At 36.0% G+C, this 24940-nt stretch overlaps 1 protein-coding gene and 2 pseudogenes across 1 annotated transcript; 1 reads left to right on the plus strand and 2 right to left on the minus strand.

The window, feature by feature from the left end:
• Positions 1-263: 263 nt before the first annotated feature.
• Positions 264-10123, minus strand: LOC100815861 (O-fucosyltransferase 35-like; annotated as a pseudogene).
• Positions 9969-16057, minus strand: LOC121172822 (O-fucosyltransferase 35). The gene is made up of 2 exons (XM_041005411.1): positions 15375-16057; positions 9969-10339 (listed from the first exon to the last, which is right to left on the minus strand). Exons 1-2 carry the CDS (start codon positions 15642-15644, stop codon positions 10211-10213), a joined length of 399 nt encoding a protein of 132 aa, XP_040861345.1. The 5' UTR covers positions 15645-16057; the 3' UTR covers positions 9969-10210.
• Positions 16058-20181: 4124 nt separating this feature from the next.
• Positions 20182-24327, plus strand: LOC100816399 (dynein regulatory complex subunit 6-like; annotated as a pseudogene).
• Positions 24328-24940: the final 613 nt, after the last annotated feature.

Below are 24940 nucleotides of genomic sequence, written 5' to 3' on the forward strand. Positions count from 1 at the left end.
TTATTGGATAACTAAAGAACTAAACCTAACTCTTTTCCTAACAATTAGTTCTCTATTAATGAGTTGATATGCTTAATAGCTTTTAAATAGACTAATAACTCCTCAAATTTTGACCTCTAACTGCCCTTCAATCACGATTATATTTTGAGTAATTTTCTGTCTATTTGACCTAACTCTTAATTTTTCATCAAACAAATTGTGAAAAATCTGACTTTTAAAGCAGCCAAATTGTATGAAGACTCACATCTTAAGGGGACATATCTAAAGATTAATTAAAATGACCAAAATGAATGTCTTATCTAAGGACACTTGCTTAAAAGAATTGATAATGCACAAAAGCCAGAATATTTTGTATTATTGAATAATGAACTATAACAATACAATACAATACAGCTTATTCAGTCTCGCCATCTTTTCTTGGCATGAAAAGATATTGAATAATTTTAAATCTATATAAATGAAAAAAAAAAACTTCACTAGTAGTGTGATTAAGGATGAGGTTTGCCCCTCAAGGTATGGTGTTTAATCATTAATGATTATCATGTGTTGTGAATGGTATATAGTATAGTAGTATACTTGACCTGCCTGTGCTTGATCCTTCAATTTGTAAATTGTGATGAAGCTGAGTGGCTTATTTCTTAACCCCTTTTTCTTGGCCCCATGTAAACATGTCCATCATCCAGGCCAACACATAACACTTATCAAACAACCAAGCTTTTGTAGACTCACATTCCCACCTTCTCAAAACAGAAATACTGAAGGTAGCACAGCCACAATGTTCTGTACGTGTAACCCTCACCATGGCATCAATCATATGAAAGACAACCTACTATGAAGTATCTAACCTTCTTTCACATATACATCCTGGCAGAGGATTTGAATAAAAACTTTCCTCTAGCTTAGGTATTTCTCCGTGCTCCCTAGGATATGGAGCACCGATTCGGTCTTCATGGAGCCTTTTTACCTTGGAGCTGAACTTCTTCCAAGAAATTTTTCCTTCATCCAACTTATCAACGAGTTTAACAAAATTTACCCTGCACAGCAGAATGAATATGATCAAACAGTCAAGCAAGAAGTGATGCAGAAGATTAGGTTAAGAATATGTTACTTGTCTTGGTTGATAGTCTTCTTGAAGTTTTTGAAGCCCCTATGGCCTTGTACTGCCTTTGCCATATTTCCATCATTAAGTATAGAGAAATACATCACTCTGAAGTGCAACAATATATTCTATGCCAGCTAACATGTTCTGGTGATTCCTGAAAGTATTCAACTCTTCTTCAGAAGAGAGAGAGGAATGAGAGAAAATGTTGGGGAAATCATCCTCAAGATATTTCATACTTCCTCTACCATATGCTTCTCCAGCTACCAGATAAATCCTGGTTTGTGATGGAAAACCTAGTGCTCTAAGCAATAGGGAAGTTTCCCTCGGAGTTAATGGGCAACCTCCAGTCAATCTCCTCTCAGTCCCATTAATCTCCTCCTTCCAGTGACCAACTTCATTTCGCATCTGTCGTAGCTCTTCATCTTCTTCTGCGGTCAAATTGTGACTGCAACCTGTAAATGCAAGCATATCCTTCTCATACCTGTTACAAAAGAAAATAGAGCAAGGTGATTTAAAGCAAAATATATAATTTAAAAGTTCTTGACAGGATAAATATTAACACCAGCCTAATAGTTGGGACTCTTATAGTCTTACTCCACCAGAAAACTATTTCTAAGCATGATTCAATCATACAGTTAAACTATAAATGAATAATTTATGATCTAATCCCCAAAAGAACTTGGTGGTAATTGAGCTATGCAAGCCAGACTAAGCAATAAAGTACCTCGTATTTTTTCCTCTGCCTGTGAAAGTTTAGAAATTCGCTGGTTTGATAGAGAAAAAGAGCCAGAATGGAATGAGTTCTGTTTATTTGACTTTCTTTCACATTACTTATTATTTTCTTTCAAGAACAGAATATCGCCATAGTAACTAGTCTTTCAACTTTAAAACTACAGATGGACTTAGAGACAAATGAAAAAGAGTAAAAAGTGGGGGGATGAAAGATAAGAGAAGAAGATCCACTTTTCCTCTTGTACTAAAATATTAGAGTTGTAACTTGCCTCAAATGAAGCGTGAGATAAGGATTTTCATTCTGTCGCATTCTAGATATTAATTTGTTTCCAAATTCTTCAATGAGAGCTGAATATTTCAATGCTCTATAATTTACACGACATCTTAGCTTTTGTATGGAACTAGGAATTCCATTATTAGCAAGTCTAGAATCGGTATGGGTGAAATAGATCACTGTGTGATGCTTTAGCAGGGAAAGTGCAATGAAGGAAAATAGGGAAGACACGTTCTCGGCCAAGTTAGCTAAAGGGGACCCACATGGAGAAAAAGGGAATAATGCTGTTAGCATTGGTCCGGAAATGATGGGGCAAAGGAAAAGAATGAGGAATCGCATGACTAGCACCAAACTGAGGGACTACGTACGCAATTGAGCTAGTATATAAAGAATAATTAATAGTATTGTTTTTTTATGCAAGTTGTGAGAATTATCTCGATTCTATTCTCTCTCTCATACTCTCTTGTTCCCAGAATTTGCATCTGTGTAATTTCCTTCCAGAACTCTAGCTGGAAGTGAGTCTTAATTTCAGTCAATATACGTACTCTTCTCCGTCTCTTCATTTTTGCACATTACATTTGGTGCACAATTTTGCTCATTACATTTGGTGCTTTCATCTCACCATGGCAGAGAATACCCGGATGAAGGAGCTCATTGCCGATGTCAAGCGCAACGCTGACACTATCCAGAAGATGTACAACGATTTCCATGAGCAGATTGACAAAATGGAAGTCGCGAATGCATCTCGATTTGCACGGATGGAAGCGATGCAGACAGAGACAAACAACAAATTTGCTCAGATCCACAATGCACTTGATTTGCTTCTGAACCAAAGCCCCAAGAAATCTTCCCACGGTGACAATAACTCAAGCAAACAATCATTTCGGGTGAGGAACATTAAACTCGAATTCCCTCATTTCAATGGCAAAAATGTCTTGGAATGGATATTTCGTGCGGAACAATTTTTTGATTATTATGGTACACTAGACCCAGATCGATTAACCATTGCTTTTGTGCACTTGGACAAGGAGGTAGTCCCTTAGTTCTAGATGATGCAGTGCTCTCACCCATTTCACTCTTGGGTCGAGTTCACTCGAGCTTTAGAGCTGGATTTTGGACCTTCCATTTATGAGTGTCAAAGAGCTACATTATTCAAATTAAGTCAGATTGGTATTGTAGCTGATTATTATCTGCAATTTATGTCATTAGCTAACAAAGTTTATGGCTTGAGTAATGATGCATTGATAGACTGTTTCATTAGTGGTTTAATTCCTGAGATCTGACGAGAGGTGATGATTCACTCACCTATTTCTATTGTTAAAGTTGTGTCCCTTGCTAAAGTTTATGAAGAAAAATATACATCCACCATTACACCACATGAATTCACCTCATCCAATTATTACAACCACAGAGCACCCTTCAATTCAATTAAGCTAGAAAATAACCACAAAACCAATCCTACTCCTATACTCCAAACCCCACCAACACGACCCATGAACCCTGCTCAACGAAACCCAAACATCAAATCATGTTATTGGTGTGATGACCAATTTTCTCTAACCCACAAATGTCCCAACCGTCAAATCATGATGCTACAATTTGATGACCCTGAAGAGGATACCCAACCTGAACCAGAAAAACCCAACTAGATATGACCTACCTTGAACCTGACCTAGCCACAAATGACCATCATCTTTCTCTAAATGCAATGAAAGGGACCGATAGCATGGGTATTTTGCGATTCACAAGCCAAATTGGGCAAATCAGTGTACAAGTCTTAGTTGATGGAGGAAGTTCAGACAATTTTTTACAACCCCGAATTGCTGAATTTATTAAACTCCCAGTGGAACCAGGTCCTTGTTTCAAAGTTTTGGTGGGAAATGGCCAATCTATGATTGCTGAGGGAGTGATCCCTAATTTGTCCATCACATTACAAGGACATGAGTTGACAATACCTGTATTCTTATTGCCTGTGGTAGGAGCTGACATTATTTTGGGATCTTCATGGTTGGCTACTTTAGGCCCACATGTGGCAGACTATGCAGCTTTGACACTAAAATTTTTCAACAAAGGAAAATTTATGGCATTACAAGGAGAGAGAGGCACACCACCTAAACTGGCTCAATTCAATCATTATAGAATGATGCGAAATACTGATGCTATTGCTGATTCATTTACCGTTCAGCTATTTCAGTTCCACACTGAGGATGATGCTTTGAAATATTTACCACAACATATAGCTCCAGAGATTGCCCTGTTGCTGCACACTTATAGTTCAGTGTTCCAAACTCCAACATCATTACCACCTCCTAGAAGTCAGAATCATGCTATTCCACTTCTGGAGGGTACACAACCAGTTAAAGTCAAATCGTATAGATATCCTCATAGCCAAAAAGAACAAATTGAGAAGATGGTGCATGAAATGCTAGACCAAGGTATTATACAACCTAGTACTAGTCCTTTTTCTTCACCAATTGTACCGGTGAAAAAGAAAGATGATAGTTGGAGGTTTTGTACTGATTATAGGGCCTATGTTGTGACAATAAAGGATAGTTTTCCTATGCCAACTGTTGATGAATTACTAGATGATTTATTTGGTGCAATTTCTTTTTTCAAAACTGGACTTAAGATTAGGTTACCATCAGATTTTGGTACAACCTGAAGAGCGGCACAAAACAACTTTTAGGACACATCATGGATACTATGAATGGTTAGTCATGCCTTTTGGATTAACCAATGCCCCAACAACTTTTCAGAATTTAATGAATCAAAATTTTCATGATGCCTTGAGAAAGTATGTGCTAGTTTTCTTTGATGATATCCTTATATACAACTCTACTTGGCTGGAACATTTGACACATTTGGAAAATGTGCTATGAGTCCTTCAACAACATGTACTATTTGTGAAGTTGTCCAAGTGTTCATTTGGAGTATTGAAAATTGAATACTTGGGACACATAGTTTCCGGACAAGGAGTATCTATGGATAGTAGTAAGGTTCAGGCAATCTATGAGTGGCCACCACCCACAAATGTGACACAATTAAGAGGATTTCTAGGTCTCACAGGCTACTATAGGCGTTTCATCAAAGCATATGCCAAAATTGATGCCCCTTTGACTGAATTACTCAAGAAAGATGGTTATTTATGGACTGAGGAAACTGAAACAACATTCCTTAGACTCAAAGAAGCTATGATGACAACACCTGTTCTGGGGTTACCTAATTTCCAACAACCCTTTATCTTAGAAACGGATGCATCAGGGATTGGTATAGGTGCAATGTTACATCAAAATGGTCACCCAAATGCCTATTTCTCCAAAAAAACTTGCACCACACACTCAAAAGAAGTCCGCTTATTTTAGAGAGATGTTGGCCATGGCAGAAGAAATTTCTAAGTTTAGACACTATTTATTGGGCCATAGATTTATTATTAGAATTGATCAGAAAAGTTTGAGAAGCTTGATGGATCAAAGTTTGCAAACCCCAAAGCAACAAGAGTGGTTGCATAGATTTTTGGGATATGATTTCACAATAGAGTATAAGCCAGGAAAAGATAATTTGGCAGCTGATGCCCTCTCTAGAGTAATGTCATTATCATGGTCTGAGCCGGAGCATTCCATTGTTAGGAAATTGAAAAAAGCACTGCAGAGAGATCCCAAGTTACAAGTTATTATGCACCAATGTGTGGAACAACCCTTATTGCATCCCCATTACTCAATGAAAGGTGAATTATTATATTGGAAAAACAAAATTGTTGTTCATAAGGATGTGGACTTGATACAACAACTCTTACAGGAATTTCATAGCTCACCAATTGGGGGACATTCCAGGTTAAAAAGAACTTTGGCAAGGGTGACACAATAGTTTCACTGGCCAGATTTGAAGCATGATGTGCAATAATTTGTTCAATCTTGTGCAATTTGTCAATAGGAAAAAACTTTACATACCAAACCTGCTGGACTGCTGTAACCACTGCCTATACCATCTCAAGTATGGGAGGATATAACAATGGATTTTATCACTGGCCTACCAAATTCGTATGGCTTCAATACTATTCTGGTAGTAGTAGACCATTTATCAAAATATGGTCATTTCATAGCACTCGAAGGGGATTACACGAGTAGGTCTGTAGCTGAGTTATTCATGACTTATGTGGTCATGCCTAAGTCAATAGTGTCTGACAGGGATAAGGTTTTTACTAGCAATTTCTGGAAGAACTTATTTCAATTGCAGGGTACCACATTGGCCATGTCCTCAGCCTACCATCCTCAATCCGATGGCCTATCAGAAGTAGTGAACAAGTGCTTGGAGATGTTTCTCAGGTGTTTCACTTTTCACAATCCAAAAGCTTGGTACAAGGCTTTAAACTGGGCAGAGTTTTGGTACAACACATCATTTCACACCAGCATTGGTATGGCACCATTTAAAGCATTATATGGGAGAGATCCACCTACTCTGACTCGATACAATCCACAGGCATCAGACCCTGTTACTCTACAGGAACAATTGATCAACATGGATAGCATTTTACAGCAATTGAAACAACAATTGGAAAGAGCTCAAGTATACATGAAGAACCAAGCTGATAAGAAGAGAACTGATGTGTCCTTCTGATCGAGGCCGTACCCGAATCAAATAAATATTAAAAATGCAGTATCTAGGAAGTGATCCTAGGTCGTCTCCCAACGAGCAATGGTCAACCAAACGTTCATAACAGATAGTAATAAAACAGTAACGAATTGGGGGGGGGGTTGTTTGTTTTTGTAAATTAAACAGCAAGCAAATTTGAATTAGAAAATAACAGAATTAAAAATATGTTGTTTCCCCTTGATTCACAAACAAGTCTCTTATCCTAGGTTACGAGAATTTATCCTTAATCAGTTTAACCACTTAATCCAACCTTAAATTAAATTACTAAGCGAAAATTAACATAAGGCTGTCATTATGTGATTAAGCAACACATACACCAATTAATCATGAACGAAATTGATCATTAAGCATGACTTAAATTAAGCGCAAATACAATTAATCAAGCACTAAGCATGCATGGATTAATAGCAACAAATACAGAGTAATTGGTGAAGAGGAAAACTTGATCAGAATTCAATAGTAATAATAAAACCTCAAAGAGAGTTGTGCTTGATCCTCAAGAGAAAACAACGCTGGAGACTTAACCTTCCATTAATCAGTAGAAAATGAAATTGCAGATTGAAGCAGACAACGAAATTACATTGCTACGTGAATAGTAAAAACTGGAATTGCAAAACCTAAAATTATTCTTTCTCACAAAACGAAAAAAACTCCATAAACTAAAACCTTGGTGCTGTTATATAGGTTCTCAGCCCCCAAAGCTTACAAATCTATTTTAAGTCCAAGCCCATTAATAAGATAAAATCTGGACAAGATAAGATTTGATAAAATAAAATCTGGATGAAATAAAATCTAGATAAGATAAGATAAGATAAAATCTAGATGAAATAATATCTAGATTAGATAAAATATGGATAAGATAAGATTTGGTAGAATAAAATTGTCTGCTCTCTTCAAGTCCAAGCCCAATTACTTATAATTCTCCTGAAATTAAATTAAAAACACAAAATTAGTCCAGTAGGCCCAAATGATAAAATTGCATAATTAATTTGACAATTAAGACTAATCAGTAATTAAAATGGTGACAAAAAGGGTTAAGAAATAAGAGGAAAGTGATGGCACATCACCTTCGCAATGGGAGATTTAGTTCTAGTGAAGCTCCAACCATATAGGCAACACTCTGTCACTTTGAAGAAATCAGAAGAATGAGATATTTTGGGCCATTTCCTATTGTGGCCAAAATAGGTAGCGTGCCTTACAAGTTACAACTACATGCGGCCAAAATACATCCAGTTTTTCACATCTCTCAACTGAAGCCTTTCAAAGGAATTCCACAAGAACAGTACATGCCTTTGCCTCTAATCACAACCGATACAGGTCCAGTAATTGCCCTAATTGCCATTCTGCAAACTAGGTCCATCAAGAAAGGCTCAAATTTTATACCACAGGTGCTTGTGCAATGGGACAACACGACTCCAGCTGAAGCCACATGGGAGGTTTTAATGAGATGTTAGACAGCTTCCCTAACTTCAACCTTGAGGACAAGGTTGTCATAAATGGGGATGGTATTGCAATGAAGGAAAATAGGGAAGGCACGTTCTCAACCAAGTCAGCTAAAGGGGACCCACATGGAGAAAAAGGGAATAATGTTGTTAGCATTGGTCGGGAAATGATGAGGCAAAGGAAAAGAATGAGGAATCGCATGACTAGCACCAAGTTGAGGGACTACGTATGCAATTGAGCTAGTATATAAAGAATAATTGATAGTATTGTTTTTTTAAGCAAGTTGTGAGAATTATCTCGATTCTATTCTCTCTCCCATACTCTCTTGTTCCTAGAATTTGCATATGTGTAATTTCCTTCCAGAACTCTAGCTCGAAGTGAGTCTTAATTTCAGTCAATATACGTACTCTTCTCCGTCTCTTCATTTTTGCACATTTCATTTGGTGCACAGTTTTGAACATTACATTTTTCACATTACAGAAAGAACCTCAGTCTTGTAATAACTGGCTTGTGAAAAAGCATGTAAATTGACTATTAATAAAACATTATGAAAAAAGGTCGAAAAAAACATTGTCATTATATGACACAAAGCAACTCAAAACGAATATGATGACAAATGTATATGTCTATCATTTGATACTCCCATTTTCTTATAAACTATAGCTAGTTACCTAAAATGGATCATATGGGTTGCTAACCTTTCCCAAGAATACAATAAATTGATTAAAGAAGCATCATTTTGGATTTAAAAAAGATGTAATTGGAGATAGGCAATTTATGTTGACCTTTGACCAAGATATTGAAGTTTTTGAGAAAGGTTCAATTTCAGCATAGGTAGGTGGTAATGTCTCAACTACGTGGATATCATCATCCTTCAGTGTCTCAATAAAATATTTCCAATCAAATAAATCCTTGAAGCCACTGCAAATATATCAAAACAAATTAACTACAGAGTAAAAGTATTGAATATTGAAGCTTATTTGCAACTTAAAACATCATCTGAGGGGCAATTGTTAAATTGGAAACCCGTCAATTGATCTGTTAACGTAAAAAAATGATAGCTCAAGGGAAAATATATGGGAGGGAGAGATTCAAAGGACCATCTAGATCTTTCTTGCATCTTCACTTCTGTCATTTAAGGTAAAAGTAATGAAAATTGTCTATAAAAAGATGATGGTTGTAAGATTGCAATTGATGGCCATTTCTCAAAAGTGTAGCAGAAGTTCCAACAGGCTAAATTTACCCCAACTTCATTTCTTACAGAAATTTGATCATCTTTAGTTTTGTTGTTTGCATTGCCTCAAGTTAAACTAAATGAAGTTTTGGGCTTGCAAGAAACAAGGAAATTATGCTTACACCAGTCAATCCAATTTTCCAATACCACAATACGAGAGAAGGTAAAAATAAACCAACCTTGCATCACCCCAATAAGAGGTGTTATCAAGAGAAGGAAGAACAAGTGTTGCCTTCATAATCTTAGCAACAACAACCATATCACATATATCTACATTCAAAATATATCAACACGTTAGATTATGCTAGCTGCCTAACTTTCTCAAATATTTCATTAGAAAACCACAAAACCAGACCCCAAATCTCATTTGATTCAGGCCACCATTAGAATTTACAAGAATGTAGCCATTGGTCTTCTCATCTTGCTTGACAAAAAAGAATTCAGAAGTTTAGCGGAGATAAATTTCGGAATATGAGTAGGAGAAAGGAGTACAATTGATAATAAAATTTCATACTTTTATGATTTCTTGGCAGGTCTATACATTGGGTGAAATTTTCATAGTTAGGTCTAGACCAGACACCTGATTCCTAAATACAAAGCAAATGTTGATAAATAAAAAGATTAAAACATCTTTGAATTTATACACCAATAAATCACCTTTTGTTGTTCATTCCATATACCTTGTCATTTTATTTGACAACCAAACAAAAAATAACAGAATAATATAGCTAAACACATGAGACAATGATTAGAGGCTTTCTTCAGTCATGCCAGCCTAGCCGTCAATCACCCCTGTAGTTACCAACTTTAGAGTTTGGTCAACCTCATTTGCTCCCTCCCTATATGCATAACCATGGGAGCTTTGATCCATTAGATTTTGACTAGTAATGGAGTCAGATAGTTCCTGATAAAAGGGTGAAATAATTTACTTAGTGTGACCTATCTGATTCTTAATCTACCTAAATCCTTGAAAAATAGTAGAACTTAGATATAGTTCCTTAGGCACTTTTGATGTTTTTCAATCAAAATTGAAGTTTCATCTTGGTAATCTATGTAATAAAGGTTTAAATTAAGAGAAATATTATCAACATACTAACATACTATTGATTGAGCTCATATGGAGCTTCGTGCCACTCAGCTTAAACAATTCTTGCCAGAATCTACTGACCAAGAGAGGATCACGGTCCGATACTAGACTGCAGGGCATGCCATGAATTTTCCCCGAAATGTCAATGAAGGTTCTTGCCATGCCGGAGGCTGTGTAATGTGGCAGCAACAACCCTAAGTGTACTCCTTTCAAGAAGCGGTCCACCACTACCAGAATGACTGAATGACCTCAAAAAACTGGTGAGCCCACAATGAAATCTAATGAGAGATCTTCCCATGGTCGTGCCGGAATAGGTAAGGGACATAGTAGCCCTGGTTGTCGATGATGATTGTACTTTGTCTGTTGGTAGGTGATATAGCTGGTGACATATTGATGGACATCCTTTTTCATGGTTGCCCAAACAAAATTTTCCCCGACCAGTGCCAGTGTCTTCACAATTCCCATGTGACCGCCGGTGGGCATTGAATGGAACTCTGCGAGGTTAGTTGGTATTGAATGAGCTCCATGTGGCAACCAAATGCAACCCTTCTGTAGAATTAAGTCATGTCGGAGAACATAGTCAAGATGATTATGGGGTTCATCCTTTATCTTCTGTCGATACCCCAAAAGTTCCTGATTGGTCAATAAATTTGCTTTTAATTCCTGCAAAAAAATATAATTGGGAGTTGTTAGTACAAAGAATTCTCTCGGGGAATTTTCCAATCGTCGCGACAAGGCATCTACCGTTAGGTTTGACTTGCCGGTGTGATACTGGATAATATAGTCGTATCCCAGTAATCGTGCGAGGTATATCTGCTGCTCTGGAGTTTGAATTGCTTGCACCATGAGTTCCTTGAGGCTTCGGTGATCTGTTAAGATCGTGAAATGGTGACCCAACAAGTATTGTCGCCATTTCTTGACCGCTACCGTGATTGCGGCAAGTTCCCTCACATACGTGGATGCGTGAAGCAATTTCGTGCAAAAGGGTTTACTAAAGAAGGCAATATGGTGATTTTGTTGTGATAAAATCGCCCAGATGCCTACCCTCGACGCGTCTGTCTCCACCACGAATGGCAAGTAAAAGTCCGGTAGTCCCTAGAACGGGGCCTGACACAGAGCATCCTTCAACTTGGTGAAAGCCTGGTCAGCCTCGCTAGTCCATTGGAATTGATCCTTCGTCAACAGTGCCGTGAGAGGTGCTGCCATCGTAGCATACCCTTTTGTGAAACGACGATAAAATCCTGATAGACCTAGGAAACCTCGCAAAGTTCAACAGATTGTGGTGTAGGCCATTGTTGAATGGCATCGACTTTCGTAGGTACTGGTTCCACTTCGCATTTGGAGACGACATGACCCAGATATTCTACTTGTTGGGTTACAAACGAGCATTTTGGTAATTTGAGGAAGAAGTTGTTATCTCTGAGAATCTGAAAAGCTGTCTTTAAGTGCTCGAGATGTTCTGAGAAGGATCTACTATAAATTAGAATATCGTCGAAGAAGACAATGATGAATTTACACAAATAGGGCCCAAAGGTATTGTTCATAGTGGCTTGGAAAGATGATGGTGCATTGTAGAGGCCGAAAAGCATTACAAGGAATTCATAATGTCCATGATGGGTTTGAAAAGCAATTTTGCTCACATTAGCAGCCGCCATTAAAATTTGATGATATCCCTGTAGTAGGTCCAATTTTGAAAACTAGCTTGCTCCTCCCAATTCATCCAGTAGTTCATCAATCGTCGGAATTGGAAACCGGTCTTTAATAGTGATTGCATTTAGAGCTCTATAGTCCACACAAAAGCGCCAAGAGCTATCCCTCTTTTTGACTAGTAATATTGGCGATGAGAATGAGCTAGTACTTGGCCTAATAATTCCATTTTGGAGCATCGTTGTGTCTTGCATTTCAATTTCCTGCTTCTGGAAATGAGGGTATCGATAGGGTTGTATATTTACCGGGGTAGAGTTGGGTAAAAGGTGGATAGGGTGGATGGTTGTTTGCGAAGGGGGTAAGGTCGTAGGAGACTGGAACAGAGAGGCGAATTGAGTGGTCAAGGTGATGATATCTGGGTGAGTGTTTTGGGAAGGTAAAGCTTGGGAACAGACCCTGATATGAAAATATTCACTAGCGCTTCTGGTCTGGATCAGACGATGAAGTTGTGGAGGAGTGACTGCCTGCAGAGCCATGTCTAAGTTTCCTTTTAGTTCAATTAGTTTTCCTTCATGAACGAACTTCATGGTCAAGTCGTTGTAATCTATTAACACCGACCCAAGCGATTTAAGCCATTGGACCCCTAGAACAATATCAACACCACACAGTGGAAGTACATGGAGGTCCACCGTGAACATGCGTCCTTGCACATGCACCGCGAAACCCATGCATAATTGACAACATTCAACTTCATTGCCATTTCCAACAAGCACTGTCAAGGTTGGTGTGGGCTGAGCGTTCAAGCCCAAGGACTTGATTAAGCATTCTTGCACAAAGTTGTGCGTGCTTCCTCCGTCAATCAGGATCATCACATTCTAGTTTGGAATCCGGCCCATCATTCGCAAGGTTTTCGGGGATGACTTTCCCAAGAGAGCGTGCAAACTGATTTAGGCCTGGGGTGGTTCAGTTTGGGGTGGGTTAGTTTGTGGGTTAGTTCGGGTCAGATCATCTATTTGTGGGTAATGGCTAGCTATTTTAGGGTTCAGAACTTCATCTCCTTGCTCTTCATCTGCGATGAAAAGGAAGAATTATGAGGCACAACGATGTCCCCTGGTGAACTTCTCATCGTAATTAAAGCATAGCTCTCTCTCTCTCTCTCTCTCTCTTTCTCTCTCTTCGACTCGTTAGTTCCTATGGTGTGAGTCGTTTTAATGGTAAGGGAGGGGGTTTCGCTGGTGAAGGTAATAGTGGTAGATTCGGGGGAGGTGACATTGTGGTTGAAGGTGTTTGTGGAACGAAATTGGGTCCAGTAAGCGTTCGACCGCGAAGGCCCCTTCGATTTTCCAGGAGTTTTTCTTCCTGGAGGCGAGCTAAGTCGGATGCATGCACCAAGGTTAGAGGCTAAAGAGCCTGCACTTCGTGTCTGATATCAAGATCCAGTCCAGATACGAAACAACTCAGAAGAAATGGTGGCGGCAACCCCACAATCTGATTGGCAAGCGCTTCAAATTGGGTCAGGTAATCCTTCACTGAACCCTTCTGTGTTAGTTTGAAGAGTATTCTGGTAGGATCCTCGTACGACGAGTGCATAAATCGAGCTTTTATTGCTTGCAAGAAGCTGGGTCATGTGGTGAGTTGGTGGTTTCGAATCATCCACTGGAACCACGCTAAGTTGGGCCCTCTATGTAAAAAGAGGCAATGGTGAGCCATTATGACTCAGGGGTTGAATGGTATTCGAAAAACTACGTAATTTTGAATACCCAGCCCGAGGGATCTGAGCCATCAAATCGCGGCACTTTGAGTTTCATTCTGGGTGGGTTGGCTGTATGGTTAGTTGGTGTGGGTATGGCTGATGATGATGAAGGTGAGGCTAAGTGGTGAGAGGTGTTTTCAAGAACTACTACTCGATGAATGAGTTCGTCAAGATTCTCTATGACGTGAAGCTGATTAGAGGCTAATTTGGCCATATCTTCTTCAGAACGTTCCGTGTTAGATTTGGATCGGGTTGATTCAGCCATGGGGCTTCTCTTAGTGAAAGCAACAAGTTGTTGTGAACTACAAAGCAAATTCCTAGTATTCGAGATCTCGGGCCTCCAGAATAAGGTGAGGAGAAAAGAGATTTTATTTCTGCTTATCCATTAGAATTACATCATTCCTATATATAGATGTTCTACTAACAAATTCTAGAAAAATTCTAACAGATTTTGGCATTCTATGCCTTAGAGGAATTCAAATGCAACGACAAGGGAGACAATCCTTAACGACAAGGAATATTTGGTCGATAAGGTTTCTAGAATATCACTACTCAATTGTCAGCTTAGCCACTACTTTCTCAATTAGCTACACATAGTCCTCAAGGTATCATGGTCTATTAATTTCCCTTTTTGGCCTTTTATCCTTTTCTTTGTTCAGTTTTGTATCTTGCTCTGTATTTGCTGCATTTTGGTTTTTGCTCATAACAGGGCCCCTTTCCTTAACTCATGAATTTGTAGTTTTCAATAAATTTTAACTAATGAGAGTCTTAGAAGGAGTGTATTAGAAAATGAATTGCTAACACTCCTCTTAAATTAAACATTGACATAGGTTATCATTGAAGTGAAACTCTAATTTTGATTGAAGAACAAAACTAGATGCGCTTAAGAACTGCACTATTGAAGTTTTATCTCAATAATCTACATGATAAAGGTTTAAATTAAACTTGACATAGGTTGTCATCGAGATGAACTCTAATTTTGATTGAAGAAAAACATTAGAAGCACCTAAGTTTTGTCCTGGGGTTTCACAATTTGGTGCAATATCTATCATCAATAAATAGTAGTACATGAAAAATGAAAACAAAACGCTCCCATTTATAAGTTCTCCTTTCAATAAACATTTAGATGATAACAATAACAACAACATCATCATAATAATAAGGTTAAACTAATCACTTGTCCTTATAGTCGTCTTAATTTTAAGTTTTAGTCCCTATACTAGAAAACTGTAAATTTTAGTCACTGCACATACATAAAAGTTAAGCCTTGATCCTTGTCGCTAACACCAGACAACAATATCTAGAAGTATAAAACCGCTACAAAAATTGTATAGGAACTACAACTTAATAGTTCTTTTTTTTGGCATAGGAGCTAAAACTTAAAATGAAAAGACAAAATGATACTTTAACCCAATAATAATAACAATATGAAAATTATGGCATGATTGAAACCTGAATAATGGATTCATGTGTACTATGTACTTTAGATCGGAACCACCAGGCAGAAGCACAAATCATGAGAAGACCCAGAAACAAGCACACCCCACAGAAGAGCAAGAACACCCAACAACCAAATTTGTTCTTTTTCTCCTTTTGATGATGCTGATTCCTTTTTGAAACAGACCCTTCAGCAGAAACCAAGGGTGATCTGGGTGAGTTGATTTGAAGCTCAATCTCACTGTTGTTGTTGTTGCGTTTGAATGAGTGAGCTGGACGAGTCATCGACCCAGTGTAACGCGGGCTGTTAACTCGGTGAGGAACGCCATCCGTAGTGGTGGAGGGAAGAAGGAAAAACAATGTGGTTCCATCTTTGCTAACAAAAACTAATAATTAATAATTGTCAATAAAAAAAATTAATGTCATCATAATTCACACATCATCAGTTCATCACGTCTCTTTATGCTGCTGCTACTGAATATTGAGTTCAGGTATTGTAGCAATTAAAGTTGCAGTGATTGTAGGTGCGGCTCAATGTTTTCCATTCCTATCATTCATGTTGAAATCAGATAAAATACTAACGAGAAAACTTTTGTATGAATATTTAATACAACTATATATATATATCTAAAATTTAAACTCAAGACACTTGATCCATCTGTTTATTCCAACTTTTTCTCTTTTCTCTTCCTTCTCCGTGTCCTGAATCTGAATGTTATGACTTATGCGGTGCTTAGTCAAGTGTTCTTGCTTTACGGTTACTTTTTGTTTGTTTGTCTTGTTCTACTTTTTTTAAAGACAAAAAAAAAAAAAGACAAAAAAGTAAAGAAATATTCCAACTTATTTGAGATGATAGTATATAACAATTATGGTTTGTAATTATGTGGTTAGTAATGATTTCGCTTGAGATCGACAAATCACATACAATTATCAACTACGCACATGGTGGGATGCTTCTAGCTGCTAGTTGCGAGTTGCCTCACTATTTATAGGAAAATGATGTAGATATTCTTAGTACTATGGTAGTTGACATTTAAAGAGAAAAAAAGCTGAAAAAAATAGGTATAATAGGAAAGAAAGTACAATATTTTTAAAAAATAATACAATTGAATTTGAATTTAAGGTAAAATATATTTGTGATATTAATAAATACCTTAATTTTATTGTCTAATACACATGAAACTTCCTTATTATTTGTGTCATTGGAAAGCTTGCTGAAAAAATTATAGTTCATCCCTACACCTTATAAACCAAAATAAGCTTTAATCTTAGAGAAAATTGGATCTCAAATAGGCCACTTGATCATGAAAAACACCTTAGGTCTCACATCGGGCAAAATAACCTCTTGAATTCCTTTCTTTCCCTATATATAGAGAAGACGACCCAACCTTAGGAGCACCATAGATTAAAGTAGGCTTAGCGTTAAATGTGAAGCCCCTCATAGTTAATATTTTTTATATTCCCTTTAGAGTTTCAAAATTTAGGGCATATAGGCAACATGGGGTTATGTTTTAAACCATAACTATGTTTTAGCCTTAGTAAGAATTGGGGGGTCATGGTGGACAACACCATCAAAATAGTAAAGGTTAGTCAGAATTTGTCTCTATGCTTTCCAAGTGAGTGTTTTCCTATCCTTTATAAGTTATTTTCTTCTTTAGCTTTTGATGTAAGTATTTTATCTTATCTTAGTTTAGGAGAATGATATGGAAACTAAGAGATGTGAAAAGAGTAACTAGAAACGTGATATTAATGTGAAAAAATGAGTTAAAAAGATGATCAAACTAGACTTGTCTTTATAAGAAATATAAACCTATATGTTAGCTAACTAATAATGTTGGTTTCATGTAATTTGGACTTATGCAATCAGTTCATGTTCTTCCTAATTTTAGGCACAGTAGATGATTGAACTAGCTTTTGAGCTAAACATAAAAGTTGTAGATAATTGTCTTATCTTTCAAACATGATAGGAATAAACTTTATTAAGTTAGTATAACTCCAAATATAATATCATGTACATCGTACAAAGGTCATAGGAACATAAAAGTAAATAAAGGAGGTAATACTCCAAGAACTTAAGGAATGATATACAGACTATAGGTGTTAATAGATAATTACTATAATAGGAAAATGATATAGAATTTGGATGGATTGAATAATGTACTACTTAGCCATGTGTGCTTAAGGATTATTGTGATTGAATTATGTTTGAGAACATTGTTTCTTTTGATTATCAACATGATTTTATGTATATTGAAATGAGTGACGTGTAATGTGTATGAGATGTGGATGCCATGGTACATGAGTAAGATTTGAATTTTTAGACAACCTAGTCCCTATGGGATATGAGTCTCCATGTGATTTGATAAGTGAAACCATGTGCATCCAATGTGATCCTGCATCATAAATGTGCATTGTTTTTAAGTTGAGGGAAGTGGTCGAGTTTAACCGAGCAGGGCATGAATGAGTTGAAGTATGCTTTGTCCTTTGGGAGTATCGTCTCGATGATAGTGTACTAATGGAATCCTGTGGGTTCGTTACTACATGTCCTTTCGAGCTTCTTTTGCAAATGTTTTATTGGTACAACATGCATATGAGGAAAGAGAAATTAACATCACATTGCATATGTGCATTTTTGTGAATTGTCTAACTTGTGTGATTTATGAAGTGGATCTTTGATAACTGTGGAATTTGAGTTAATTTGATAGTCAACTTTAGCTAATAATGATTGCAATTTCTTCACTTTAATATTGTTTTTAATGAAATAATGAAGAAATTAACATCTTTGTAATTTTTGATAAGCAGAAGTCAAAAGAAGAAGATTTCAAGTACTTTAAAGGAAAATTAATGTAAAAACTGAAAGAAAAAGCCTTGAAGAAAAGTTGGAAGAATTGGACAGCTTGCTCAGCGTGCACTCTAGGCTTAGCACACAGACAACCCACAGCGAAGCCCAAAGGCACGCTTAGCGTGAAAACCCAAGTTAAGTGCGAAGTCAACATGAAAAGTAAGATACCTTAGGCCTATAAAAGGAGTAGGAAGTAGAAGGAAAAGACACCACCCCGGAGACTCAGAGCTCTCTAATAAATACATCTTAAGTCTGAGTATTTCTAATTGGAAAAATCATCTTTCTATGTCCATTATCTCCTTCTCTTCCTTTATCCATCCCTCTTCTTCTATCCACATCATCCTCTAAAGTCTAAAGTCTCTCATGACAATTAGAGGTTAAGCCCTATTGTTGGGAGTCTGGCAAGCCAACACTCTTGTAATGTAACTGTTCTTATTATCTATTGAATGTAAATTCTATTTCTATTGCTTCTTTTCTGCTCTTCATCTTTATTGTATGGTTTGATCACCCATGCATTAGCTTTAGGGATTATACATTGGGAAATGGTAATTTCTAAAGAACTGGAAAATGAAATCTAAACAATTCATTTATAGGGATAGAGTGACTTTGTTTTGCCTCTGCATACATCTTCATGCTTAATGCGATTTATTATTCAATCTTTGCAAAGGGATTTGGGAGAAAGAATAGATAAATTAGGCTCTTCACCGTAAGGGATCAAAGTTGAGTGTCTTAGTAAATGTGAGTGGAAATTAGGAAAACATTTAATAGAGAAAAACATTAATATTGCATCAAGGATAGTTAGGCATGCTAGGCCCCAACATATTTAAATTTTGAAGTTATCTTTTGCATTAATCTTGTTTATTTTATTACTCTTGTCTTTTTTAATTTCAAATTCTTTCTTTCTTCTAATCCATTGCAATTCTTTATCTCTTGCTTACAAATTGGGTATTTATCAACGTAAGTACAAACAAAGTTCCCGTAGATTAGACACTCAGACTTCCGTTTTAAACTTTACTACTTGTGATAAATTAGTATACTTGCCAACGAGTTAACAATCTCATGTGTGGCTTGTGTTGTACTTATGTTATGTGTGGATGATTCTATCCATAATTTTAAGACTTAATTGTAAAATCCGTTCTCCTATTTTGCCTATTTCACCAAATCGATCCTCCTATTTTTTTAATTCACTATTTGAGTCTTCTTATATTTCAAAATTCACCCAAGCATGATCCTTAAATTGAATGACAGTTTTTACCACTATACTAACATAACAATTTGAATATTTTATGCAAAATATAATATTTATATCAGTTATATACGAAAATAGTTCTGAATTAAAATTTTATTCTTTTTTAATTTATTATATTTTTATAATTTTATATATTATCTTTTAAAATATAATATATAAGATTAAATTCTATTTTTGCATAAATTAGAATATGTATGCTTATGTAACATAACATTATATTTCTATTTTAAGGATGGTTTTATGTTATATACACTGAGATAATTACTTTGGTTTTTTTATGATTGTGATTCTGATTAAAAGGATCTGGTATTTAGCTTTGCAGCATTTTGTTCATTGTTTGGACTGCATTGTCTATTGTTCATTTTATTTTTTTCGTTGACACCCCCTAGGCATGGTACTTAATGTGTGCGTATATAATTTAGCATATTTGCTGGATATTGAATTTCATTTAATGGCTGAAATGACTACCTCTTCCTGTGACCTTGATTACTTCTACTGCATTTAAATATCATGCTTAGGCTTTTAGCATTTTAAGCAACCACTACATAGAGCAAAAAGAGAGGGTGACAGTGTCTCGCACCTAGTAAAACATTATTCTTCCCATGGAGAACCTAGATTAGGGCTTATATTTTGAATTTAACTGCATAGTTTCTATTATTTTTGCTTTCCTTTTAAAATCTTTATTAGCATTGTGTGCAATACTTGTATATTTTGGTCATGTGCTGTGTTAGATGAGTGGGTATATTGGACAAGATAGGTTTAAGATTAAAAGCATTAAGGAGAACGTTCGGATGGGTGCTAATGTATAGAAAAGATGGTAGAAAGTAGAAACTTGCATAAGGTGATTTGAGCATGCTTTAAGAAGAGCACGTGTTAAGAAGAGCTGTTGAAAAGGCCATTAAGGAGAAGATTAGTCCGATTGCTAGAGTTAGAGAGACTAAGTCAAACATTAAGCAAAACTGACATTATGGTTCTGTTTCATACATTTAACTGGCATTTACCTAGTGGGAAAAGCTTTGGTGTTTGTTGACTTGTTTTGTTTTTTTTCAGTGTGTTTTTCTTGCTTTGCTGGCTATTTTTTCCCTTGTATTTACTGTTTTGCTTTTTGAATATTTGATTAGCTTCTTGTCAGCTTCTGTTTTCAAAATCCTATAATAACAAGTTTGTGTTTTAGGTACTGCAACTTGACCAATGTGGGCGCTGTTTGCCTGATTATGTAATAGTTGCTACTTTGGCACAGTCACCTAGGCATTATTTAGGTTAACTACTCTATCCCTCAGTGGTGCATGTTGACTCTCAGATGGAGGTTTGCTCGCACTTGTTTCTTCTGCTCCAGCTCTTAGATCGATAAATCTCAGCCAGTGCTCCCTTCTCACTTCTGCTAGTATATATATTTTGGCTGAATCATCAAAATCTCTTCTGAAAGAGTTGCACCTTGATGATTGCCAAGGCATTGATGCTGCACTAATTTTGCCAGCATTAATTGAGCTTGAACATTTAGAAGTGTTGTCAGTAGCTGGTATTCAAATTGTTTGTGATGAATTTGTCAAGAACTACATTGTTGCTCGTGGGCAAAATATGAAAGAGCTTGTTTTGAAGGACTGTATGTAAGTATGACTGTCTCCTTAATCTATGATTGATTACTTTCACAGAAGCATTTTCATTGAGAACTCCATTTTAGAAAGTTTGGTGAACAAATTTCCAATTGAAGGAAAATTTAATCCAAGTTAGGATTTATGGCTAATCAATTTAGTGCATGAGTGTTTGGCTAATTGTTAATCATTCTTTGAACATGGTTTAATTGTGAATTTGGTTATTTCTTTTGAAATTGCAATTTCCTTATTTTCCTTCATTTTTAAAAGTTATTAGTCCTTTAAATTTGTTGATTTATATTTCCTATTGTGCAGAAACTTGACTAATGCATCAATCAAAGCCATTGTTGAGCACTGTCCAAGATTATCTGTGCTTGATCTTATGAACCTGCACAAATTAACAGATTTATCTATAGGACATCTTACAAATGGTTGTTGTGCACTTCATACACTGAAACTTTGCCGTAACCCATTCAGGTGTTTTTCCTGTTCTCTACTTTGTTTTTTCCTTAACATATGACACTTGTGTTACCCTCACTTTCTATCTTGCACTTGCTTGTTCGTCTATGATCAATCTGATCTTTGCACAAAGCAATTAATGGGAATTGATCCATGCATGAAAGATTTCCACATGGTAGGGTCATTTAAAGAGATAGACACAAACCCTAAATAGAATCCCAAAATTTTGTTGGCAGGGCATTAAGAGTCTGGCTATCTCTATATAAATTACCTGTCATATGAAAAAACTTACAAAGAGGATTCATTCTCTCTTGATGAATGATTCCCTACTTGAATACAAGTATTGGATACCAATATTACTTTTGTTTTCTGATGGAAACCAGGTAGATTCATTGGTTCACAAACCCGCCAAGCCACCCAAGGATACATGCGATAGTAGGAAACTGCTAGTAGCAGTTATATGTTGAAAACAACTGACAGATTATTTGTTACCTGCAGTTTGTGGACAGAGATTACTCTTTATAGGAGATTAACAAGCAAATTGTTGTATTATGTATCATGTGTTCAGTAATATATTTTATCAATTAATCTCTAGTGCCCTATCATATTCTGGATTTGAGAATTAGTATTCCATGATATTGTCATGTATGTATGGTATGCTTGGATGGTGCTTATTGGATATAATCATGATGATATCTTCCAACTGATGAATAAATTACCTTACTATTTTGTTGTAGTGATGAAGCAATTGCTGCATTTGTGGAGACCACTGGAGGGTCCTTAAAAGAATTGTCACTTAACAACATTAAGAGGGTACGTTGTTTTTCGGCCTCATGATTTTATCACAATTTGTTTGCTGGGGTATATACTATGGGCGCATATTCTATATAAACAGCTAGACATGCTCGGGTCGATAGAACTTTAACATTGTGGCATGCTGGAAGAGCTGCTCCGTGATTGGAAAGAGATTAACTAACCTATTTTGAGCTTATCAATAGCTTGTAAAAAACTTGAAGTATCAGCAAACTATCCTTAATTTCTTGCTCAATATTCTTCTAACTTCTGAGTGCAAATTGGATTTGATTGAGAATCAAATCTGTAGATCAAAATGGAGGAAGCACCGGGCAACAACTTCAGTGTCTTCTAGGGTGTGACTATCGGAGAAAGAAATGGCTTCCGACACTGGCGTTCGGCGAATCTTCTGGTGACAGATTTTTGTTTCTTCTACCATGTTTTTTTGCCTCCTGATTAGTATTACAAATTGTTGTGTTTTGGGCTTTACATTGCTTTGAAATCTGGTGGGGCTCTTGCTTTTTCTTTGGATTGGTTCATTAGCCTTATTGACCGTGGTGGACAGGAGTTGAACCCCAATAATGTTGTTTGGCGGTGAATAATATGAAAAATAATATGCAAAATAAAATTAAATGTTAAAAACTGAAGCAATCAGTAACAACTAAACAATCCTGATCTTTGAATATTTAACTAATATATCCATCTATCCGACTTTCCCACCTTAGACATCGTCTTCTTTGGTATATTGTTTTATCGAGTACCTTGTGTTTGATCCAGGTTGGTTACCTCACAACCTTGTCACTTGCAAATCATGCGAAAAACTTGCATTCTCTAAATTTATCTTCGTGCAGAAATTTGACAGACAATGCGTTGGGTTTGATTGTGGATAGCTGCTTGGCGCTGAGGTCACTTAAACTTTTTTGGATGCAGTCAGGTATATATCTATCATTAAACCTCACCTCAAAAACATTTGTGGTCGTATAAAAATATGTAGTTCACTTATTTTTATCTTTGTTTATTTTTGTTATGGTTGTGTGTATATTGTAATGTGTTGGGAAATCAATATTCTAATATTATTGTTGGCTAATTAACATTTCTTCAAATAAGATTACTTACATTCATCAAAGAGATCGTGGAAATACACCGTAGAGAAATAATAATAAATATAAGAATTTAACGTGGTTTGACACATCGTGTCTACATTCACAAACCATCTCAAAAGGGTATTTTACTGTCACAAAAATGATTACAAGATTAAAACTCACCCCAAATAATATCACTTTACAAACCCGAATATCTCACTTAATGATTACAAGAAATGATAACACTCTTACACAAAGACACTTTTCTCTCAACAAACTAACTTTGTTTCATAATCTCTCTCCTCACGCACTCTCTCTCTTCATGTGTTGTATTTCTCCACTAATTCTTTTTTCTATTTATAGTGAAGAATATTACCAATTATGATAAATAAGTTATCTTGGAAGTTGAAATAAAAACAATTTTTAATGTATCTATTCAACTAAGGTTCATCTAGTAAAATTCAATCTTTTACTTTGCATTTAAGTCACCTAAACCTTAATGATAAAAATTCAATTTTCAATATGCATGCACCTTATCTTTTGACTTAAAACTTTACATAATTTTATGATTCATCCGAGTATATACAAGAAATGCTATGTATTTTTTAAGGTAACATATGCTTTTCTCAATGGCCACTCAAACCTATAGATCCAGATAATTGGTTTGAAAATGTCTCTTGTGTTGGAACATGTTAAAGTGCCATATCCTCATCAAGGTGCTTTGAATTATTCATCAGTCTCCATAGATTTGGTATAAATTAGGATCAGAATCTAAATTTGTAGCGGCATTTAGCATAACTATGTCTACGAAGATATTTCCAGTAATCCTAGATCAGACGAAAGCCTTCTACAAACGTGGCCTTTAATTGAAAGGGGTTTTAACTATTGTCGTCTCTGAGTTGCCCGTTCTGTGATGCCTGTTAAAGGAATCTTTCTTAACTAATAGTGAATATTACATTTTTCCTTTACAAACATTTAGAGTATATGTACCAACTAATTTTCAGCCTTCGTACAAAGATATATATATATATATATATATATATATATATATATATATATATATATATATATATATAGCCTTGCTATTTTATCGTCTTTTGTGTACCGAGCATCAAATTTTGGTAATTGTACGTATTCAGATTATCAGGCATTCACTATTACTAATACTAATTAATTAATTTTAGAATGATACAAGCGATTTTGGCTGTTGAATTTCTTCTCAGTTAACCGGCTCATAATGTTTCCCAATTGTTAACACGAAACTCAATTTAGAATTGGAAGTTTAATAATAGATTTTATAAATTAATTAAAAAATTTCAGTATAAAATTATTTTACAGTATATATTGGTTAAATTCATCAACTAAGCGAAGACACCTAAATAATTAGGTACGGCATTAATTGGCATTGCAATCTAGTAGTAGTATAACATTAAAAATAGTTGTATTGTTTTCATATTTAACAGCGGTCTAGTGAAAAGCGGACAGTTACTTATTGTGTTGGTTCGAATTCTGTACCTCGTTAGACCCATGTCAAATGGAAACAGCTTGACACAGATTAAGTAAAT

Source organism: Glycine max, chromosome 9 (assembly GCF_000004515.6).
Source record: "Glycine max cultivar Williams 82 chromosome 9, Glycine_max_v4.0, whole genome shotgun sequence".
NCBI lineage: Eukaryota > Viridiplantae > Streptophyta > Magnoliopsida > Fabales > Fabaceae > Glycine > Glycine max.